The 20,001-nt window shown below is 37.0% G+C and overlaps 1 protein-coding gene across 4 annotated transcripts in view; it reads left to right on the forward strand.

The window, feature by feature from the left end:
• Positions 1-20,001, forward strand: part of LOC139980933 (cilia- and flagella-associated protein 251-like) — a 65,878-nt gene that overhangs the window by 18,264 nt on the left and 27,613 nt on the right. For all 4 annotated transcript variants that reach the window (XM_071992989.1, XM_071992988.1, XM_071992986.1 and 1 more), the window contains exons 14-18: positions 2,790-2,869; positions 4,037-4,176; positions 10,318-10,491; positions 17,611-17,754; positions 19,124-19,206. In XM_071992989.1, coding sequence (XP_071849090.1) covers positions 2,790-2,869; positions 4,037-4,176; positions 10,318-10,491; positions 17,611-17,754; positions 19,124-19,206 — 621 coding nt within the window. The remainder of the gene's footprint in view (positions 1-2,789; positions 2,870-4,036; positions 4,177-10,317; positions 10,492-17,610; positions 17,755-19,123; positions 19,207-20,001) is intronic.

Here is a 20,001-nt window from a genome sequence, read left to right on the forward strand (position 1 = left end):
GGGGCAATGTGGGGAGGTTTCGGTAAATGGAGGCAAAATGTAAATTTGATCAATCTATAGGCATTGCTTGGGAGATACATATGACCCCTTTGTGACCCCTTACATATGACCCCTTTGTGACCCCTTACATATGACCCCTTACATATGACCCCTTACATATGACCTCTTTGTATCCATCAAACTGACAAACTGAAAGACGTATCCTTATTTATAATGAAACTGATTGACCGCAGATGCATGGTAAAATTACCATAGCAACCTTCAAATTTCATGTGAAATCAAAAAGCATGTCAAAAAAGAAGACAAAAAAGGACAAAAAAGGAGAAAGTGGAGAAGAGAAGAATGCAAAAACAGTGAAATGTGATGATTCATCAATTAATAATTACAATAATAATAAATTACATTTATATAGCGCATAATGCAGCGTTTCAAAGCGCTTTAAATTGGTAAACAATTGGTAAACACCTTAGAGAAAGAACCATTAATTAATAGCACTTCGCATTGCCTCCATTACACATGAAACTATGGCAGAGTCAATAAAGGCGGTGGCATTTCGCGCAATGAGGCTTAGCAATCGGGAGGTTTGGGGGTTGGGATTAGTTCCCAGGCCTGGTCATGCATGGTAAGGTTGGGTTTTTCATCTAAGAGCAATCTACGGTTTTCCCATCTGAAATGACTTTCTAAATTGAAAAGCTTTCAAAATTTGAGTTAAAATGTTGAATTGGATGCCACCCGTCATGAAAGTTATAATCCATACGACCGTGGGGGGCTTTTCCCACATTCCTGGTTGCTTAAGCATTGCAAAAATAACAGCCTAATTGTTATTATTATTATTATTATTATGATTATTATGATTATTATTATTAAACTCAATCTGAATTTGGTTATCATATCCTCTATTACATATGGAAAACTTCAGATGACTTTTTTAATAGCAATAATTCATACTAAGATTGCCAGAAATAATATTACAGAGAATCTATGTGAAATAGAAAAAATTCCAAGCATCAATATGGCACATTGAAGCTATGAACTACCCCCCCCTTCTCCCCCCCCCCCCCCATTTAGATTTTTATTTGCAAAATACAGTGTCATCCCTCAAGGCAAAAAAAAATCTTTAATTCTGGGACATTAAAATGCTTCATCATGAGCTAAACATTCCAGTAATTTCATTGTGAGGTCATAAAAAAAGTGATTTTTAATATCATCAATAAGGCTGGTAAATACAGACGAAAACTAGGTTATATCATTAGTCGAGAATTTTGCGAGGAACCCCTTTTCAAAATAACTAATTTTTATTTCCACGACTAAAAAAAGACCATATTCAATCGGTTGCCTGCATTTATGATCATCTGCTGTTGAGAATACCGTAGAGACAAACTAGGTCAAATAGCCCCGGGGCGGGGAACATTCTCGTCTCCGAGCAACGTGGTTTACCCTCGATTTATGAGCTCTGATTAGTGCCCTGATGGGAATTTGCGAACAAAACACATGACAGAATCTTTGCAAACAAGACTTGGTGATATAAGGAGGTCAGAAGAAGAAGAAAAAAAAAACATTCTTTTGGATTTGATTGGCTTCCCATCATGATCCGTCATAAGATGTTTAAATGCTTTAATGTAGAGAACAAGCTAAACACTGGCAGTAGATAAAAACAAGAGAAGAGTGCAGTGGAGGAGGGGGAGTGGGGGGGTTGTCAGGGGATGGGAGACTGGGGAAGGTGTAAGATTTGGTGTAAGATTTTGTTGTGTATTGTAAAAGATTACATCTTCAAAAAATACCTACTCGCAGGACTGTTGTTTCCTTTGGTCTTTTGCATTATGTTGGAGCGGAGGGGACAAATAACAGGGGACGGGGGTTGTGGTGGGGTGTGTCTTACCAGCATGTTTGGTTCTATGTCAACCTAAATTCTGCCCTATTTAGGGGAGGCACCTGATGGCAGGGGATGGAGGTGTGAGTGAGGGTAGATGGGTGGGACTGGTCTTGGTAAACAATGGTACCCGGTCCTTTTATAAAATTAATTCATCCAACATTAATATGTTCTAAATAGTAACGTTTGGTGATGTGTTTCACATATCACATAACAAATCGGACGAGAAGACAAATACTGTAATGCTTTATCAAAACAAACGTTTGAAACGGTCTTTTAAAAAGACTCTTAGGTTTAATACCATTTTTCCAAGAATCTTGAACAACTTTGGCCTACAATGTATTCCTGTTGCGATGCGCCTGTGTTTTTGAATATAAGAATTGTTGCAGAACAAATAGTGAGAGTGTACTGCTCGATCACTGTTGGCGAAGTAGACAAGATCCCTGCATTTACGTAGAGAAACATACCGTTATATTACTTGCGTGCACCTACAGAAGAAGCTTTAGCGATGGACACATGCGAACCGGTTTCTAAAGAAGAGAAGAATTCTCGAGCAGCCAGCTCTCAGAATGTGATCTTGAAGCCCCACAGCCTTCAGTAAACCACCTCATAGCTTCTGGTTCAAAGAAACATCTTTGAGCCATCAATATCATGATGTAATTTACTTTACATCATTAAATGTTGACGCAATCAACTAGCTATTTGCGCCCCTTTTCTATACGAAAAAAAAAAATTGAAGTTTGATATACCCTTGGTAGACCAATGTCGAGGAGTTTTAGTGAGCTCTTTGTCAGGATATAGTCATAGAAGCCTCCAGATTCCTTAATTAAAAGACAAGCCGTGTTAAGATCATCTTTCCAGAAAATCGTTTCCTCTTCACTTCATTTCTTCTTCATCGTTTTTGATTTTCCGTTCGCAGAAGTGTGGTCGTTTCTCGGAAGTTCAGTCGAGGACAAATGATGAGATGCATCGCATTCGATCCGAGAGGAAATTTCATGGGTGAGATCATATTTTGCTCATATCTAGGGAGGGAGGAATTTTGTTAATCAATCTCTTCATTGTAGTAACATACATGCTAAAAAGGGTCTCGAATAGCTCCTGACAAGCACCCGGATGAATATTGTACAGTTCAAAGGTTTGAAGATTTTGTTTCTCTTGGGTCCTCTCATATTGACCATATTTGTGACAAATGTAGAGACCATTTTTGTATGTATGTCATAGTGTTTGTTTTTTCAAAAGTCAACTTTTGACGAAATGCCAACATGAACAATGTCAACCCTAGAAAAAGGTGTAGCTACCCCAGGGACCATGGTGACCAAATTTGGAAGGGTTCCTGGACAACTTCTGTAATCTAACAGAGAAGAAATGCTATGATAACAATGTTCTTGTTTTGTGTAAAGTCTTTAAGTGATGTTTAAAGTAGAAAACACTGATTGTCAAAAAACTGATCTTGTCTGCTTTAGATGTACATACTTTTAGATTTTAGTGTATACATGCAGCAACAAGTACATTCCAACAAGAACTATCAAGTACTTACATAGCTGTGGCTTTGAAGATGAACAACCCCCCCCCCCATGATTGGCCACCATCGATCAGGGACAGGCCTGACACAAGGGGAGTGGTGAGAGAGGCAACAGCCACCGAGGTTAATTATGGACCATTGGGAGAAAACATGGAGGGGGCCTCAGGGAAATATGAAATTAAATATAGTGTATTCTTGTTATCATAATACAAACTAAAAAAAAAAAATGAAGCCAAGTGACAAACTTGACCCTGAGGTCCACGTGGGTGGGAACACTACCTCATTCTGGTTCTCTTTCATCGTCAAAGGAACCAAAATGTACGTAATGAAACCGGGGTGTGATTCTAAGGTTTCCATAATTGCGAGTACAGATTGTGGCTCCCGACAGGCAACCACTTTACAATCAAGGAAATGGTTCTCAATCTGAATCATCACTCCAACATAGCACTAGATGTAGAGCACAACACTTTTGTTGTTATAGTCACTGGTCAAATCTGCCATTTTCGACAATGAGTCGGTCGGTCTCTTCAAACAGTTCTCGACAATCTTTCCCAGTCCATTTTTCTGTTCGTGATTTGCATATCAAATTTTCCAAGACTTGGTATTAAAAGTCATGTCTAGGTTTTTTTTTTCTTGACTTGTAGGTATCGGTTTCACCAACGGCTCGGTCAGGATTCTCGATGCCATCACCTTGGAAGACGAATGCCCAGAGCCATTCCGTTACTCTAGAGACGCTGTCACTCACTGCGTTTTTTCCCATGATTCATTGTGGTTCGCGACCGGGGTAAGTCTCGCCTTCCATAACATGCTTCGTAGTAGGTTTCAAATATATGTCGCACGTTACAAGCACAGACGTTCCATTTAATAGCCGAATGTCTGTCGAGAATTGTGCCAAATGATTAAAACGGTGCTCTTCTTTTGAATCGGATATGAATGTCGAAAATGCAACGATTTGTGTGCAATGTGAGTTTTATTTGTTCCCTAGAGAATGTTTGAAACATGGTAAGTATTGTTTCTGATTACAATGATGTGGGCAAGTTTATCATTTTTTTGTTAAAAAAATGTGTCTGAAATTATTAATAGAAAACATGGAAAGAAATGAAGAATGAGCACGAAAGATTCACAAAATAGGTCATATTCAAGCAAGATATGAAAATTAATAAAGGATAAATCCTTGATGTTTGAGAATGATAGAGACCTTCAACATGCCTGCAACATGAGACTTGTCATCGTAACCATTGTCTTCGCAAAAGACAGAGATTATGCTCTGTTACTTCAGTAATGTAAGTTTGCATGAGTTTGCATAGGTGTACTACTTTGTTCATCACAGGTCACCAGGCCGTGTATTATTTGGTTAAATAATTAGGCAAACATTTGGCAACCAAGTATACTTCATATGTTTGCTGCATTGTATTGCGATCTACATTGGCGGTTAATTGATACAAACAGGCATTAATTGATACAAATAGGCAGTTAATTGATACAAATCGGCGGGTAACTGATACAAATAGGTGGGTTAATTGATACAAACATTCATTCGATGGATAGCGAAATGCAGCCCGTCCTTCTCATGGTTCTACCAACTCTTGCCCATAACACCTCCATGTCCCAATCTTCCCTCATTACCTCCTTTTCTTTCTCCTCCTCTCCCTCTCCTCACCAGAGGAGCAAATTTAATATTACCACAACCTTTCATGAAAGACCTTATTATAGAACCTAATTTATAGCCTACTGTAAGTATTCCTGAGAATGCACTATTACACATATGGATTTCTCGTTTTGTTCTCCAGGGGAGTACCACCAGACACACCCCCCTCTCCCTACATACCATTCCGCCTTAACGAACCCAGTATACAAAGTTGACATTGCAAGTTGAGCTCTAATGAAATCCAATGGGATGCACCTCCCCTCGTTGAAAATCCTGGAATTGCGCCTGGTCACCCTGTACGTTGTTTAACCTTTTCCCTTCCCACTCCTCACCCACTCCCACATCTTTCCGTCACATACAAACTGTTTGAGGTCACATCTTACCTGCTATACTATATACACATGGCAGTGACAGTACATCTTTAAAGCTGTTTCAATGTGTTTAACAAATGAACATCAGGACATTTTATAGTCATTAGTGTCGACAATGCAAGTTAGGACAATTTTTACTATATCATAAAGTTGAGGATATGGTTAGGTTCTGTGCACAAAACCGGAAAATACACCGTTGCTAGCCGTTGTGTAGCAATTTGGTATTTATGAATTTCACTTACCTCTTCATGTGATATCAGCTGTCGAAGATTTCCCTTCATAAATTGAAGAACTCTGTAAGAATAATCTGGTTGAATGTTCTTGTGATGACCGTATTCAAAGTAGTTTTTTTTCATATTTGATACAAACATGTTCAACCTTACAGTCATGTAATAATTACCTTCCACAAAACCATTTACCTGAGTGAACCGGCGCCCTCATCTACAGGGATGCAACATACCACAGGATGAATGGAAGTAGCACCTTCTCTCATCATTGTCATCAACAAAGTCGATTTTGATGCTTTTAGTTTTATCAATAAATTATGTCCAAATCAGATATTAGGTGCAAGTCCCTGTAGTGGGAAACTTTTGCTCAAATATATTTATCGTTCATTTCTTCAATGATGATCACAAAGTACACAAATAAGATGTTATGAAGATACAGTGGGAATGACACAGCTTAGGTTTTGTTGATTTTCCAAGTAGCAGACATTCTGTCCCTCCAGTGGCAAAACCGCTTGGCTTTTGCCGTGGACAGATTCCATAGCTACAGTTATTGCGCTTTAGTATTTCCTGGTGTTACTTTATTTACACCCTCTGGGTCCCCTGAAGTACCATATGCTTCCCCAGCCCCCTCCCCTCTCCCTCCATTGTTAAATTTTACAGACATCACCCTCAAATACAGCTTTGTCTTGCTTGGAAGTGGTCACAATGGCCTCTTGACCCTTGGGGTGTTCCTAAGCACTTGCATCATCTGCTAATTGGATAATCAACTGTAACATTGTACAGAGCTGCAGTGAAACCACACAGTAGCAGAGGCTTGTAATTCTGTTACCACACCTCTCTGAACAAACATCTTTGACTTCTTCCCACACAAACTCTACATTGAGGCAATTCTTGTGTCAAAATTGCATAATGTAGATCTACTATGACTACTATGTCAACATATTGTGGTATTTATGCCAATGAAAAACATCATGAAAGCTAAATTTATTCCAAATAGACTTTACAATTTTTTTTCCAATCTAGTACTGCATTCTATTTACTAAAGGACTCTGGTTAGTTGGTTGGACAGAGAATAATTTTCTTGTGTTGCTTGCATAGCAAGCAACCTTACTGTGACAAGATGTGAAAACTGTGAAAAGATGGTTAAAGCAGGTTTTGGACACAGGCAGAACCCTTGCTGTTTCTTGGAAGTTTTTACAATTTAAAACAAAATTACAAAAGATCAACAAAATTGTCAAAACTCAGAATTGTGGTGCTGTTACATCATGTGATCACTATGATTATCCTTGATTGGTTAGAAAATGGTCGCTATGTTCTTTCTTCTGTTGAAGGGTGTTATATATTGTCCAATGTTTGGTGCGACTATACTCAGGGACACTTGTAATCTGTTTGGGATATTAACATCATCACTGCTCGGCCAGAGTGTCATGCTCATGACATGTAGCTATTCTAGCGTTGCCTGTTCGTTAATAAAGCAAAGAGATCATTGAGGGGGCTTATTAGTAAATATGAATCTCACCAAATATTATAAACATGTTTGTATGGGAAGTTAATTGTTAGCTGTTGTATAAATGCCACAACAGATATATATTTTAGGAACTTATATTGTTAGTTGTTGTATAAGTGCCACAACAGATATGTATTTTTTAGGGAGTATATTGTTAGTTGTTGTATTAATGCCACAACAGAAATATATTTAATTTTGGAAAAAATCTGCTTTAATCGTTGCAAAATATATGTCAATAATTCACCGACACCTTCCAAACCCTCACAGAGATTTCACAGAGCGTTGCATGAGTGCCTTGAGTAAATGTTCCATAAATAAGTATAACAACATGATAATGAACTAAACACAATAGGTTCCTTTAATTTCAATTTTTAATTTTAAAATTAAATTATTGTATTATATACATTCGCAAAGGGAATATACTATGAATCAAAATGGAACATGTCTGGACAGTACCAAACTTTCTGTGCCAAACTGTCTAGCTCAGTTTATGTCAACAATATATATAATATAATATAATATAATATTTCTTTCTTGCTTTTATGAACACAAATAATTTGTCATTACCTTCTGTGTAAATAGGTTTTTCCCAAAACTGCTGACAATAAAACAGTCATAAATATTTAAACTTTTCTGGCCAGTTTAGCATAACTTCCCTTGTTTTTTTGTTACTGTGTAGTCTGTTCAATTTGTAGAAAATTTCCTTGTTTGTCTTGCCTTGAAACTTGCTGTAAATCACACAAGGAAATCTTAACGAATGTCCAGGGAGCACGTTGGCCAACTGTACGGAGCAGCGATTTTCTGCCATTATTCACAAAGTGGACAATCAAGCACTCCTTATACAAAAGTGCACTTTTCACTACATGAAAAGAATCATCGAACATGCCACTGATTTTTTTTCTTTTTTCGATTTTGTAATACTTCTCAATTTTTTATTTCTATCAAGTTTACTATTAATTATGACTTCCATTCTATTATTTATTTATTTTTCATTTTTCCTAGAACCTTGTCAGAACTTTTTCCAATCTTGCTGCCATAAATATTACTCCAGCAATCATTGCTCATTATTCTTTTGCTTTTTTTTGAAAAATCATGTCTTTTCCTGGCAGCACAGAATTATTATTTTTCTCTGTATGTGACATACCTTGCCCTAGTCGTCTCTTTGGGTTCAAACTGACGTGTATGGTATTTGTCAGACTAAATATCAAACATGATTTGACATGGTAGGCCCGATCTCCTCACCACCGACCAATCAATGCTGTATTAACAGCATTTCCTGATTATAAATGTGACGGTTTGCAGACCCCTTCCTAAGAAGCACCTGGAGATGGTATGAACTCATAAAAGCACTTTTTGATAAAAAAAAACAAAATTGGTCCAAAAAGACAGAAAAGGAAGAATGAAAGGAAGGGAAGGGAAGGGGTGGGAAGGGTTTTTGCGCTTTTGTTTGTTTTTTGGTTTATCGAGTAGTCGATAGTTAGTCTCCTGGGCATCGTCAGACAATGCGCGTACTTTTCAATTTGGCTGGTCAGATTTCAAGCTGTTGTTGTGAGTGATTTTCATTAGGAAGAAAGTCATGCCCTTCTTCGGTAAAAATCGGAAACGAAATGAACTTGGTAGGAGTCATGCAGGCTTAATTAGAAAAGAGCCAATGATCAAAAAAATTATCCTTTGGAATTTTTGGATGATGATAGAGAGGATGGCATAAAAGGTCATCAACCTGTTGCACATTTCGGAGAGTGCATCTGCCGAAAAAGGTACTCGTCTTTAAAAATGCGTTAACCTTGTTTATCATTTCACATAATTAGTTTTATATCAGGCAAACCTATGGTTAAGTGTATTCAATTGTATTTTTGTATTTTTTATATGTTTTGCTAAGCGCATTGAACCCTTGGATTTTGCGCTATATAAGCATCGGTGTAATAATAATAATAATTTTGAACCGAAACCTTCTGCAAAGTTTCTCTCAGAACTAATTCCCGAAAATGTCAAAATTGAAAAGTTTTGTGTTGAAATGTAATTTCTAGTGGAAGTTGCAAAGGATGATTTTTGTACCGTATATTAAACCACCTGTTGGAAATCTGATCAAGTGTTATGAAATACTGCTTCTTGTATAGTGTAAAAATGAAAAAGCATAGTTCGGGCAACAGTTTGACTATAAATAGAAAAGGAGATCAAATTCCTTAGCATACTGGTGAAATTTGCATGCAGTTCCTACGCTGTGTTTTCCACACATTGATAGTCAAAATTGTCACAGTTTTGTACATATTACGCAATGTCATAAGTTGCATACCGACAGCAATATGTTTCGTTTTTCCCTTAGTGTTTTGCAATTGATTTAGATGATGGCTCTAACTTTGCCTTAGGGGATGTGAAACAAACACCCCCACTGGATGTAGTACATTCATATGTTAATGCATACCAAATTTTGAAGAAAACAAAACGAAAATTTACATTGCATTAAATTTGAAAGAAAAACCATCAAACCAATTTTTCAGTGTGCATGTATGACATTGCTCCAGTTTGCTTCAAGTTCACTTTTGGTAAAAAAGAAAAACGAAAAAATGTGTCAAGTTCAAATGTGGTTACCCCGTAAACGATGCATCTAGAGGGAATTGAATGCAAATTTTATCGTCGGGATGCTTCAAATATTTTCCGTTTCATCCATCAACTGGAACTATCCATATTAAGTACTAATGCATTAAGTTTCCACGAATTTAAAATGATGTATGTTGGCTGTTCAAGATTCTATACGTCTATGCAACATGAAATAGTTTTTGACACTGTACCCGGTGGACTTACTTATGGTTTCTGCCTTCAGTAACATGACCAACTTTTTTATTCATGAGATATCGGTGAACACATATATATCGAAGGTATGTTTGAATTATTATAGTTTGAATTATGATATGAAATCATTAAAGCAAGTTGCTCAGTGAAGAAATAATAATAAAATTACAGTACATTGCTTTACACTACATTACAGTACATTACACTGCATTACAGCACATGCCATTACACTACATTACTTTACACTACATTATAGCACATTACAGTACAGTACATTACACTGCATTACAGCACATGCCATTACAGTAAATTACACTACATTATAACACATTACATTACATTGAATTACATTTTATTACATTATGTTACTTTCTATTTACAGGATGCCAACTTTTGTGTTACCGTTTACAAAGCTGGCTCGCCAAACAGCGATTGGCCGTGGACTTACCTCGGTAAACACAGGGCACATTACAAGCCAATTCGGACTGTTACCTTTGGTATCAAATTGGATTCTGACATGCCAAGACTCCTCTCACTTGGAGAGGATAGAGCCCTAGTAAGTACATCTATACAATTTATTTCCTTCCTCACTTACCTGTCTCCTCACAACTAAATCACTCTTGCTCTGCCGTATTTAAAGTGACCTGGTGACCTTTTAGCATTGTCCTTCTTGGGTGTCGGGGGCCATTCCAAAATACTGCCCTCCTTTTTCCATTCTACCACCCAAAGTGTCTAGTGCCATTTTCTTTGGACAACTTTTCTGTAATTGGATATCCAAGGTGGACCTGTTCTAAGGTTTTGGTCTTCATTTTCTACTGTTCCTCAATCGCCTGATAAATATAGGTATATAGGTGACTGATCATATTTTATGAGAAAAGGAAGGAAATTTGCAAATTTCGGAAAAGTTTGTAAACTTTTTAGTTGGACTAGACTGATTTTCTTCATGACATGAATATCCAAGGAAATGTGAATTTATCTATCCCATGAATAGGGAGTGAAAGAGGGGGGGGGGAGGGGATGGGGGAGTATTGGGATTAAAGCTCAGCATTATGAAAGTTTATTATATATTTGGAACATTTTTGACGAACGATTCGGTGATGACCCTTCCGTTCATTTGGAAATGAGTATTAATTTTGCTTTGTGTTGCTTTGATATCTCCTTGTACTGTACTGATAATTACTGATCTTTTGTGGTTTAATATATGAAGAAATTGGCAAAGAATTCTTAACATATCAGTAGCCCACCTGTGGACCATTCGTTTGTATTAACCTCAGTGTTTTTTTTTGTTTTTTTTTAAATATACTCCCTCATTGCTCCAAATTATGGCTTTCAAACCCAAGAGAACTTTCACTCATACTCACACTAAGTTGAAAGAAGGTTCAACTCACATTTGAAGTTTATCTGTTAAACCATTTGGTACTTTTGCCTTTTAAGTTTTTGTTTTAGATGGAACGCTTAGTTGTGTATCTAAAAAGTAGACTAATTTGTCTGTAAAAGAGGCCTTTTAAGTTTTGATAAAATTAAAATATTTTTTGGCCGCCCCCAAATACGTTAAAAACACAGAAGAAGGAGAGTGACCGGAGGATGTGCTCCGTCGAGCATGGGCACCTCCCCGGAGAAGAAACCTAACGGTGCAATTATCGGATGGGTCTCGCGGGATATGCACCTTCTTGATTTGTATGTAAAAACTTGATGATCCTATTGAATTACAGGAAGAAATTGTAATATTAGTAAGATGGCTACTGAATAATATCGACAATTTGTCCCAGAAAATTTTAGTTCGAGAGATCGTGAAAAGAAAAAATTGTTATTTCTATTTTGTAACGCCTGGATGGAAGTGAAGTGAGTACTAGATATTGACTCATATGGCATAAGGCGTTTATAGAAAAAAAAATCATGATTAGCAGAAGAGGGCAAGTACTATTGTGTGCTTGCACTGTGACTAAGATTTTAATTTCTTCTGAATAAATTGAAAACTTGGTACCATACAGTGGTGATTTTTTTATAATTCTTTTTTACCCCTGTTTTGTTGAGCGTGCTGGTGACAACATGCTATTACCCCCAGTATTCGTTGTCATGGCACGTTGGAATAATTTGATAGATCAATACACCGTCATGTAACATCGCATTTTTGGTTTCGATGATAATCGTAACCTATGCATTCATGATGGGGTGTGTGTGTGATTGCAGTTGTGACGCCCAGCTTGTAAATACGATATCTCAAGAAGGGAAGGTCTAACCATTGTCATATTAGTACCACATTGAGTACAAGAAGCCTATTGTGTTTGGTGGAGGTCAAAGGTCATTTGGGGTCACAAGGGGTCAAATTGTGAAAACCTTGTAAACACGATATCTCAAGAAGAAAAGGTCAGACCAATTTCATATTTGATGTGTAGAAGTACCACATTGATTGCAAGAAGCCTATTGTTTTTGGTGGAGGTCTAAGGTCATTTTGGGTCGCCAGAGACCAAAGTGTAAAAACCTTGTAAACACGATATCTCAAGATGGGAAGCATGGGCAGACTTCATATTTAGTGTGTAAAAGGACCACATTAAGTACAAGTAGTCTATTGTTTTTGGTGGAGGTCAAAGGTCATTTGAGGTCGCCAGTGGTCAAATTGTGATAACCTTGTAATCACGATATCTCAATACTGGAAAGCTTGGGCTGACCTGTTATTTAGTGTGTAGAAGTACCACATTAAGTACATGTAGTCTATTGTTTTTGGTGGAGGTCAAAAGTCTTTTGGAGTCACCAGGGGTCAAAATGAGAAAGCCTCATAATCACCATATCGCAAGAAGGGAATCATGGGCAGACCTCATATTTGGTGTGTAGGGATACCACATCAAGTAAAAGAAGCCTATTGTGTTTGAGGTCATCATCATAGGTCATTTGAGGTCATCAGAGGTCAAATCGTGAAACCCTCGTAAACAAGTACACCCTCACTATACATTACGTCAGATTCATGAAGAAACCTGCTCATGTTACATCATCGAAACCACAACACATTTTTGCATTCTGGTTTATTGTTTGGATTTTTGCTTTGAATTTTTCCTAAAAATATGAAGATGTGTCTAAATGACAAAACAGTTTGCAGTATATAATGCATTATTTGGTAACTAGCTATCTGACAACTTTTTGCTGACAAAGTTTTAGTCCTAAGAAGTGTTTAATTGCAGTCTAGCTCTAGTATTGAACCAGTTGTAGAAAATTTGGTTACCATACTTTAATGTAGGTCGGCATGGTAATGGTGTGTACAATGTAATACAGTGTGTGGGTATAAAGTGATATAACATGTTTCGACATGTCCTCTCGACAGTTTCTGTTTTTCTGTGATGTTTCTCAAGTTGTATTAATATTTGTTGATGTCCAAACTAGTTAAAGTGAAATTGCTACCTTAGTGCATCAGTGTAAAGAGAACTAGCTCTTCAAGAGAAATTTAACTACTTATAGTTGTTCTCTGCATTGTGTGAAATCTTTCTGAGTTTTGGTTGTTTTGACCAAGTTATGTAGGATGCCTCTCAACCCAAATTGGAAACCCCTTTAGGCTCCTCAACCTAAATATGAGCTTGTATGTATTTTAACAACCAGTTCAAATGGGCACTATACTTATAACCATTTTATCCAAACCTGAAAATATTGTGTCCCACAAATTTCATGTTAGTGATGTTTTAAATTTTCAGTGGCAAACTGTTCAAAATGTATACACTTTAGGAGAGACTTGTAGGTTTTGTGAACAGAACACCAGCTTTGGGCCAGTAAAACTCCTAGCTAGTTGCAATGCCATCAGAATTTGATGTCAACAACTGACTTTGGTTGTCAGAATAGAAATTTGGTCATCTCGGACGACCATTAAAAATTTGCCCCTGCAGTTAAGGAGTCTGCATATAATCTAGCTATCTTACGTTTTCCAGCCTCTGCCATGTAACGTTCATTTTACTGTCATGCCATGTGGAGTTTTTAAACAGTCATTTATTACAATACAAAAATGTATATAGACTGTAGATATGTGGAATCAATGGAACTGATTTGTCGTAAGCTTCTCAAAGCGTTCAATTTTACATATTATAGCACCCAGTCAATTTTTTTTTAACATGTTTACTAATTAATGTAGGATAGAAACTGGAGATTGTGTATGAAATAGTTTCATGGAGGATGTGAATTGATGGTGAAATGTGAGCTACTCCCAAATAATTGTTTACAGCTTTTGAACCAGACACTGAGGCTTCGTTTTGCACACAAAATGATATTAAACTTAAGTTCTAAATATGTGTTAGGTTTGAGTTGCATAATACATACAGCATTTAAATAAGGTTTTTTTTCTTTGGAATGTATCCAAAAAAAATAGAAGGAAATTGTTAGATGAAGTTAATATACAGTCAATACATCAACAAAATAATACACTGTCAGCAATGTACAGTGCATATTCTGCTACGTCATGGTTGAGATGAATCGTGTTAGTTATCCAATTATTCCTGATTTGGATACATGTAGCTTGCATAAATTATATTGTGAATAATAAACATCTGCAATAAAGCTACAAAAGTCACCGGCATTAAAATTAGGAAGCTTTACAAGAAAGGTATAAATGCTCCTCCAGGGGACTTTGTGTAGTGGCTTGACTAGTACTGTAACCAATTTAATGACACCATTGAGACAATAAAGTAGGAAAAATTGAAGAGTTTCATATGCAGTCCGACTCACTTTCATAACCCAGTGGATGGGTTGGGAGAGGAGGTGGGGTGGGATAGTGGTGGGGGGGTGAGGGGAGGTAGAGGGGGAGGTGAACAGGAGGCAGTTCTAATGCTCTGCAGAATGGGAGGACACACACACTTTCTGTTAGTTCGCATATTTTCCTCAAGATTTGTCAAATTTTATGTACCGAGTATAAGCACTGGCGTTGTTTTATTCTTGAGGTGTTCAAAACTTGAGGAAACAGACTCACTTTATGTTCCTTGCCAACCCTACATGAATCAACAAGGTGGACGAATGGCTAAAGCGTCGGACTCGTGATCCAAGGATTGCTGGTTCGACCCCTGCCTAGTTCATTACGTTGTGTCCTTGGGCAAGATGCTTTATCTCAGTTGCCTCTCTCCACCCAGGGGTTTAATGGGTAACTGTGAGCTAACTTGTCATTGGGCGCAGTATGTAACTGCAGCCGTCGGGAGGGATTGTCTCTGGAACAGGTTATCATTGACCAGGGGTAACATATCAACTGTAAAGCGCTTTGAGACCTATTGCTGGTATAAAGCTGGTATCAAAGTGGAATATTATTATTATTAACAATAGAAGAGTATCATGGTCCAGTTTGCCTTTAAGTTTGACCCTTCTTTTCGTAATATTTGTGGTGCCCATTAAAATACAGTTATTTTGTTCTTGTTTGGTAGGCTGTGCATGGTCAATGTTTAGAGTGTCTCTGTTGTCCGAGAGCTAAGTGAAGCTCGGAAATGTTTCTTTCACATTGTAACATTTTGTCAGTAGAGGAGGACGTAATACCAAACCACCAAATGTAAATCTTAAGGGCACAATTTTAATTTTATTATTTGTATGCATTGTGCCCTTAAATTTTCCTCATATATATGTGTCATTGGTGCCCCACTAAAGTGCTCAACAATGGCATATTTATGTTGCACCCTTTTTGAAAAATTCTATGAAGCCCTTTAATACATGTACTAAGATTAAATGACATTGTCAAATTGATGAATGAGTGAGTGGTGAGCTCATAAAGCCACATGGAATTGATCGATCGTTCTCGTGGAATATTTTGGCAGCGACTCTGTTTCAATTTCGATAAAACAAATTGCCCAAAAGACCTCTGTTAAATTGTCAAACATTCGTTCATATCTGCCTAAGATTTGTTTAACAACGATATTTAGAAAATGTTATATATAAAATTTTTAGTTCACCAAGAAGTCCAAACGTTGAAACATATTTGGCTTTGAGCTCACAGGAAAAAAATTAGTTTGCAGAAGTCTCAAAGATGAAATGGTCTCTGCCAACTGAACAAACATCCAGTTCTGTGTTTTTTGCGCTCTGCTCGTTACATCCTTCATTTCCGCAACCGATGTTTGCATTGTTGCAGGCGTGGTTATGCATTGTCAAAAGCGAAATAATTTAACATTTAGATAAACTAACAGTATGGAGATGATGGGCTTTTAGGTCAACAAATAATTTCTATTTACTTACCTGTCTCCTCACACTAATTGTTCAAACTCTTACTCTACTGTGTTTAGAGTTACTTGTTTATATTATTTTACCATTTTCAGCACTGATCTTGTCCCAATTTCGTTCTAGATAGCATCCTAATCGGTGCCAGGTGCAATTTCCAGCATTTATTGTCAAACTTTCCAGTATTTTTGTGTAGATTAAAAATTGTGTTAATCCATACTCACAATTTAATATCAGTATATGATATGCTCAAGCAAAGGGGGGGGGGGGAAGTGAGGGTGAGGAAAGAGCAAAACTAGCTTGAAAATTGAATTTATAAACAGGAATTGGTGGGTTTTTATGCATGTTGTTCCTACAAATTAACAACTTCTTAACTTATGAAACAAAAACTGCATTAGTTATAAAAGAATCATGAAAGTTATGTAATTTGCACACAAGCAACTACTCCTTTGTTTCCAAGACAAATGGAACTTTATTGAAGGGTTTCACTGCATGGATGCAAAATATTACAAATGAAAGTTAAACGAGCAAAGGTGGTTAGAAAAATTGTTGCAAAGTACACAGTCTGTACCTTTAATATACTGTTTCAATACGAAACTTGCTGATTCATGGTTTGTTACGGTATATAACTAGCCAATTAGTCCGCGATGTAGTCTTTAGGGATTACCATTGTCTTTCTTTATCCTCCTGTAGGTAATCCTTTGTTTTCTATCATTTATCTGAACAAAGGTGAAAATAATACGTTCGATAACGAATAAGCACAAACCTGTACTGTCGGTATTTACTGTGTGTTTACAAGTGTCGATGATCACTATCATACCTGGCATAGTCAGAGGCTAAGTTTACGTAAAGTGACCTTTTGTCTTCAAGTTTCATTTCAAATCACTTTTTTTCCCTTATAAAGTTATGTGCAGCACAGCATTTCATTGGGCTTAATTAAAGTAATTTTAATATTCTTATTGTTGTTTTAACTGGAGGAATAATGTACCGAAAGATGAAGAGAAAAGTGGGGGAGGAGGTGAGGGACATGGGTGCTGGGGAGGGGGGGGGTTGATAAGTGGAAGAGTGAATTAGTGCATTGTTTATCACTGAGCCAATGTCTTATTATTTTTTGCTCCCAATGGGGAAGGTGAGGGGTGGGGGGCAGGGTATTACTTGTATCGGTTAGTGAGCCCATGGAGGCTCTCTTGTACTGTACCTTGCAGATCTTAAATCTTGCAGTTCAGTCAGCATGTTTATAATATGAAAACAATGAAGAGAAAACCTTCATTGATGACTTAACTTCATATGGATTGGTTAGAAATTGAAAGTGTGCCACCTACCTTCAAGCAATGCCCATGTATGTCAGATTGATAATATTAACTGCTTCCGATATGAGATGGTTATACGAACAAATATTTCACTAATGTGTCTCGAGGACAGAACTGAGCACAAGTTTTGGTTCTGTTTTGTTAGGTACTAACGAGAAAATGAAATTCTCCATAATCTGATCTTTTTAAAATTTTGCCAGGTGGAGTACGATTTAAACAATAGTGGAATCGATGACCTTAAGATACTGGAGACACAGAGAATAGAGCAAAGTGCGGTTCCGCAATGTTTGACCTGGTACCCACCCGTCACCAAAGAGCAGTTTTATCTCACTGCCAACGACCAGGTAAATAGCCCTATTGTACCTAACGTACTTACTAAGGTATAATAATACATGTATATAAACACTGTTTTAAATACCCTGTGTAGTAATGAACCGTACATGTTTTCATCATATGTCTCTTGCCTGTCTCCTCTATACATATGCACTTTGATCTACCTAGTTTACAACCATTGGTAAATTAAATTGTGTAGTAATCAACAATAGTTTGGAATCTATCTTTTACGTTACCAATTGTATATTTAAGGAATACAGTTTTTACCATGTTCGTGGCAAAAATTGTCAGTTTTTGCTAATTGATTAGATATAGTCAAGTAACCATCCCAGTGTGCATTCTGCTATGTACAAGTTGCAATTTCTGGAATGTTTGTCTATCAAAGAGCTAGCTGTTCCTAAAGTTATGAAAACTGGTCAGGTGAATTTGTGTGACATGGTTTATTTCCATGTAGCTATATTAAAGGTTCCGCTTTGTTAAAAGTAATTTTCTCCCTTCTATAGTTCTTGCTCATATTTTGATATAATTTTAAAGGGTATTTTCCTTTGGGAGGGGAATGGGGGGGGACAACCATATCTTAATGTTTGGTTGTCCAAATAGCAAATTTAGTTGTCCGAACTCATGTAGCAAAATGACAAAGTACGAAAATAATTACACTGTAGGAGAGACACGTGGGTTCAGTGAATAGAACATTGGGTTTTGGCCGATAAAATTCCCATTTTTTGGATGGATCATGGGTGTAACATTACTTTTATCTCCAAAGTGATGGTGGGTGATACATATTTGTCATTTTACCTATTTGAGGGGTATTTAGCTTGTAACAGTGGAATCAGAAATTTGATGTAAACAATGAGTCATCCACTGGACAACCACTGATTATTATTGTCTGAACAGAATTTTGGTTGTCTCGTAGGATCGAATGACTGTTATAAACAGCCCTGTTCATTACCACTTCTTTTTTCTCCATCTGACATATGCTTATAAAAAACAGTTGTGTTAGCTATGACATAGCCTCTACTTCATATGTATAGTATAATACAGTATATATATATAATGGTATGATATGTATGCTAATACTATATAGGATACAAAATGATATTTTTACACAATTTCTCAAAATGCATTATTAATCTGTTATATCAAACTCTGTAATGTAAGGTCTACTCTCAGAAATATGAAACAATAACTGATTATTTGAAAACAAAGTGAGCAACAAATTACTCAATTCTCAAGAGTGTTCATTTAATAGTGAGTAAACATTATCACTACTCAGACAAGTTATTATTCAGCTACTGGTAACAGTGATGAAAATCTTTCACAAATCAGGTCTGTTACGTATGCAGTTTAAGATGTGTTTCTGTAAATTTCCTTTCCTTTCAGTTCAAATTTAAGCTATACAACACCACCACCACGATGTGCCGTCGTACTCTCCTTGCACCAACCTATGGAACACCTTTACAAAAGTAAGTTTTAGTCCATCCTTCTCCATCTGAGGAAGTTTTGATTAGTAGCCTACTTAAGAATTTGTTTTTTCATTTAAATTCTAAAAAATGATTGCTGAGAACAATGTAGCTTCTTCGGCTGCTGTTGTTTCAAATTATCCCCCCCCACCTCACCCCACCCCACCCCCACCCCCATATGTTATGCTCTAATTATGATGCAGACTTGTGCAGTTTTGGCAAAGGAATCTATGCAATCATGATGACATATGTATCTAGTCAGGTTGGGGGTGGTTGGGGGAGGGTGGGGGGGGGGAGTGGGTTTGTGCATCTGTATGTGAGTGAGTGTAGCAGCTCAGTTTTCAGACTGTTAAACTGTGCAAGTGGGATTTACATTGGTCCAGCTTTACTAGTACAAAAACCCAATTGCTTCTGGTAGAGGTCAAATGTCATGGCAGGCTAACAGAGGTCGACCAATAAAAACGATGTAAGCTTGAAAGGTATAGGTTCCTTAACTTCCCATATATGTATTAATCAGGTTACTGAGGTGGGTACAAAGCAAGTTCCCATTCCGGAAAGTGAGTAAACGTCAGAGGTCATCTGAAAGTCTGAAACTCTTGCAAACAATGAACTATTTAAAGTTTGGTTAAACTTCATACGTGATACCAAAACAAATTATTGTGTCTTAAAGGTATGACTTCTTGCAAAGCGGACTCATATTCATTTGCCATTTAAATCAGTTATGTGCTTTAAGAGACTTGTGTGTGAATATCATTACACCTAGTTGTTGATTTTAGTATGATCTGCAAGTGAAAGTTA

Source organism: Apostichopus japonicus, chromosome 15 (genome assembly GCF_037975245.1).
Source record: "Apostichopus japonicus isolate 1M-3 chromosome 15, ASM3797524v1, whole genome shotgun sequence".
In the NCBI taxonomy this organism is placed as follows: domain Eukaryota; kingdom Metazoa; phylum Echinodermata; class Holothuroidea; order Aspidochirotida; family Stichopodidae; genus Apostichopus; species Apostichopus japonicus.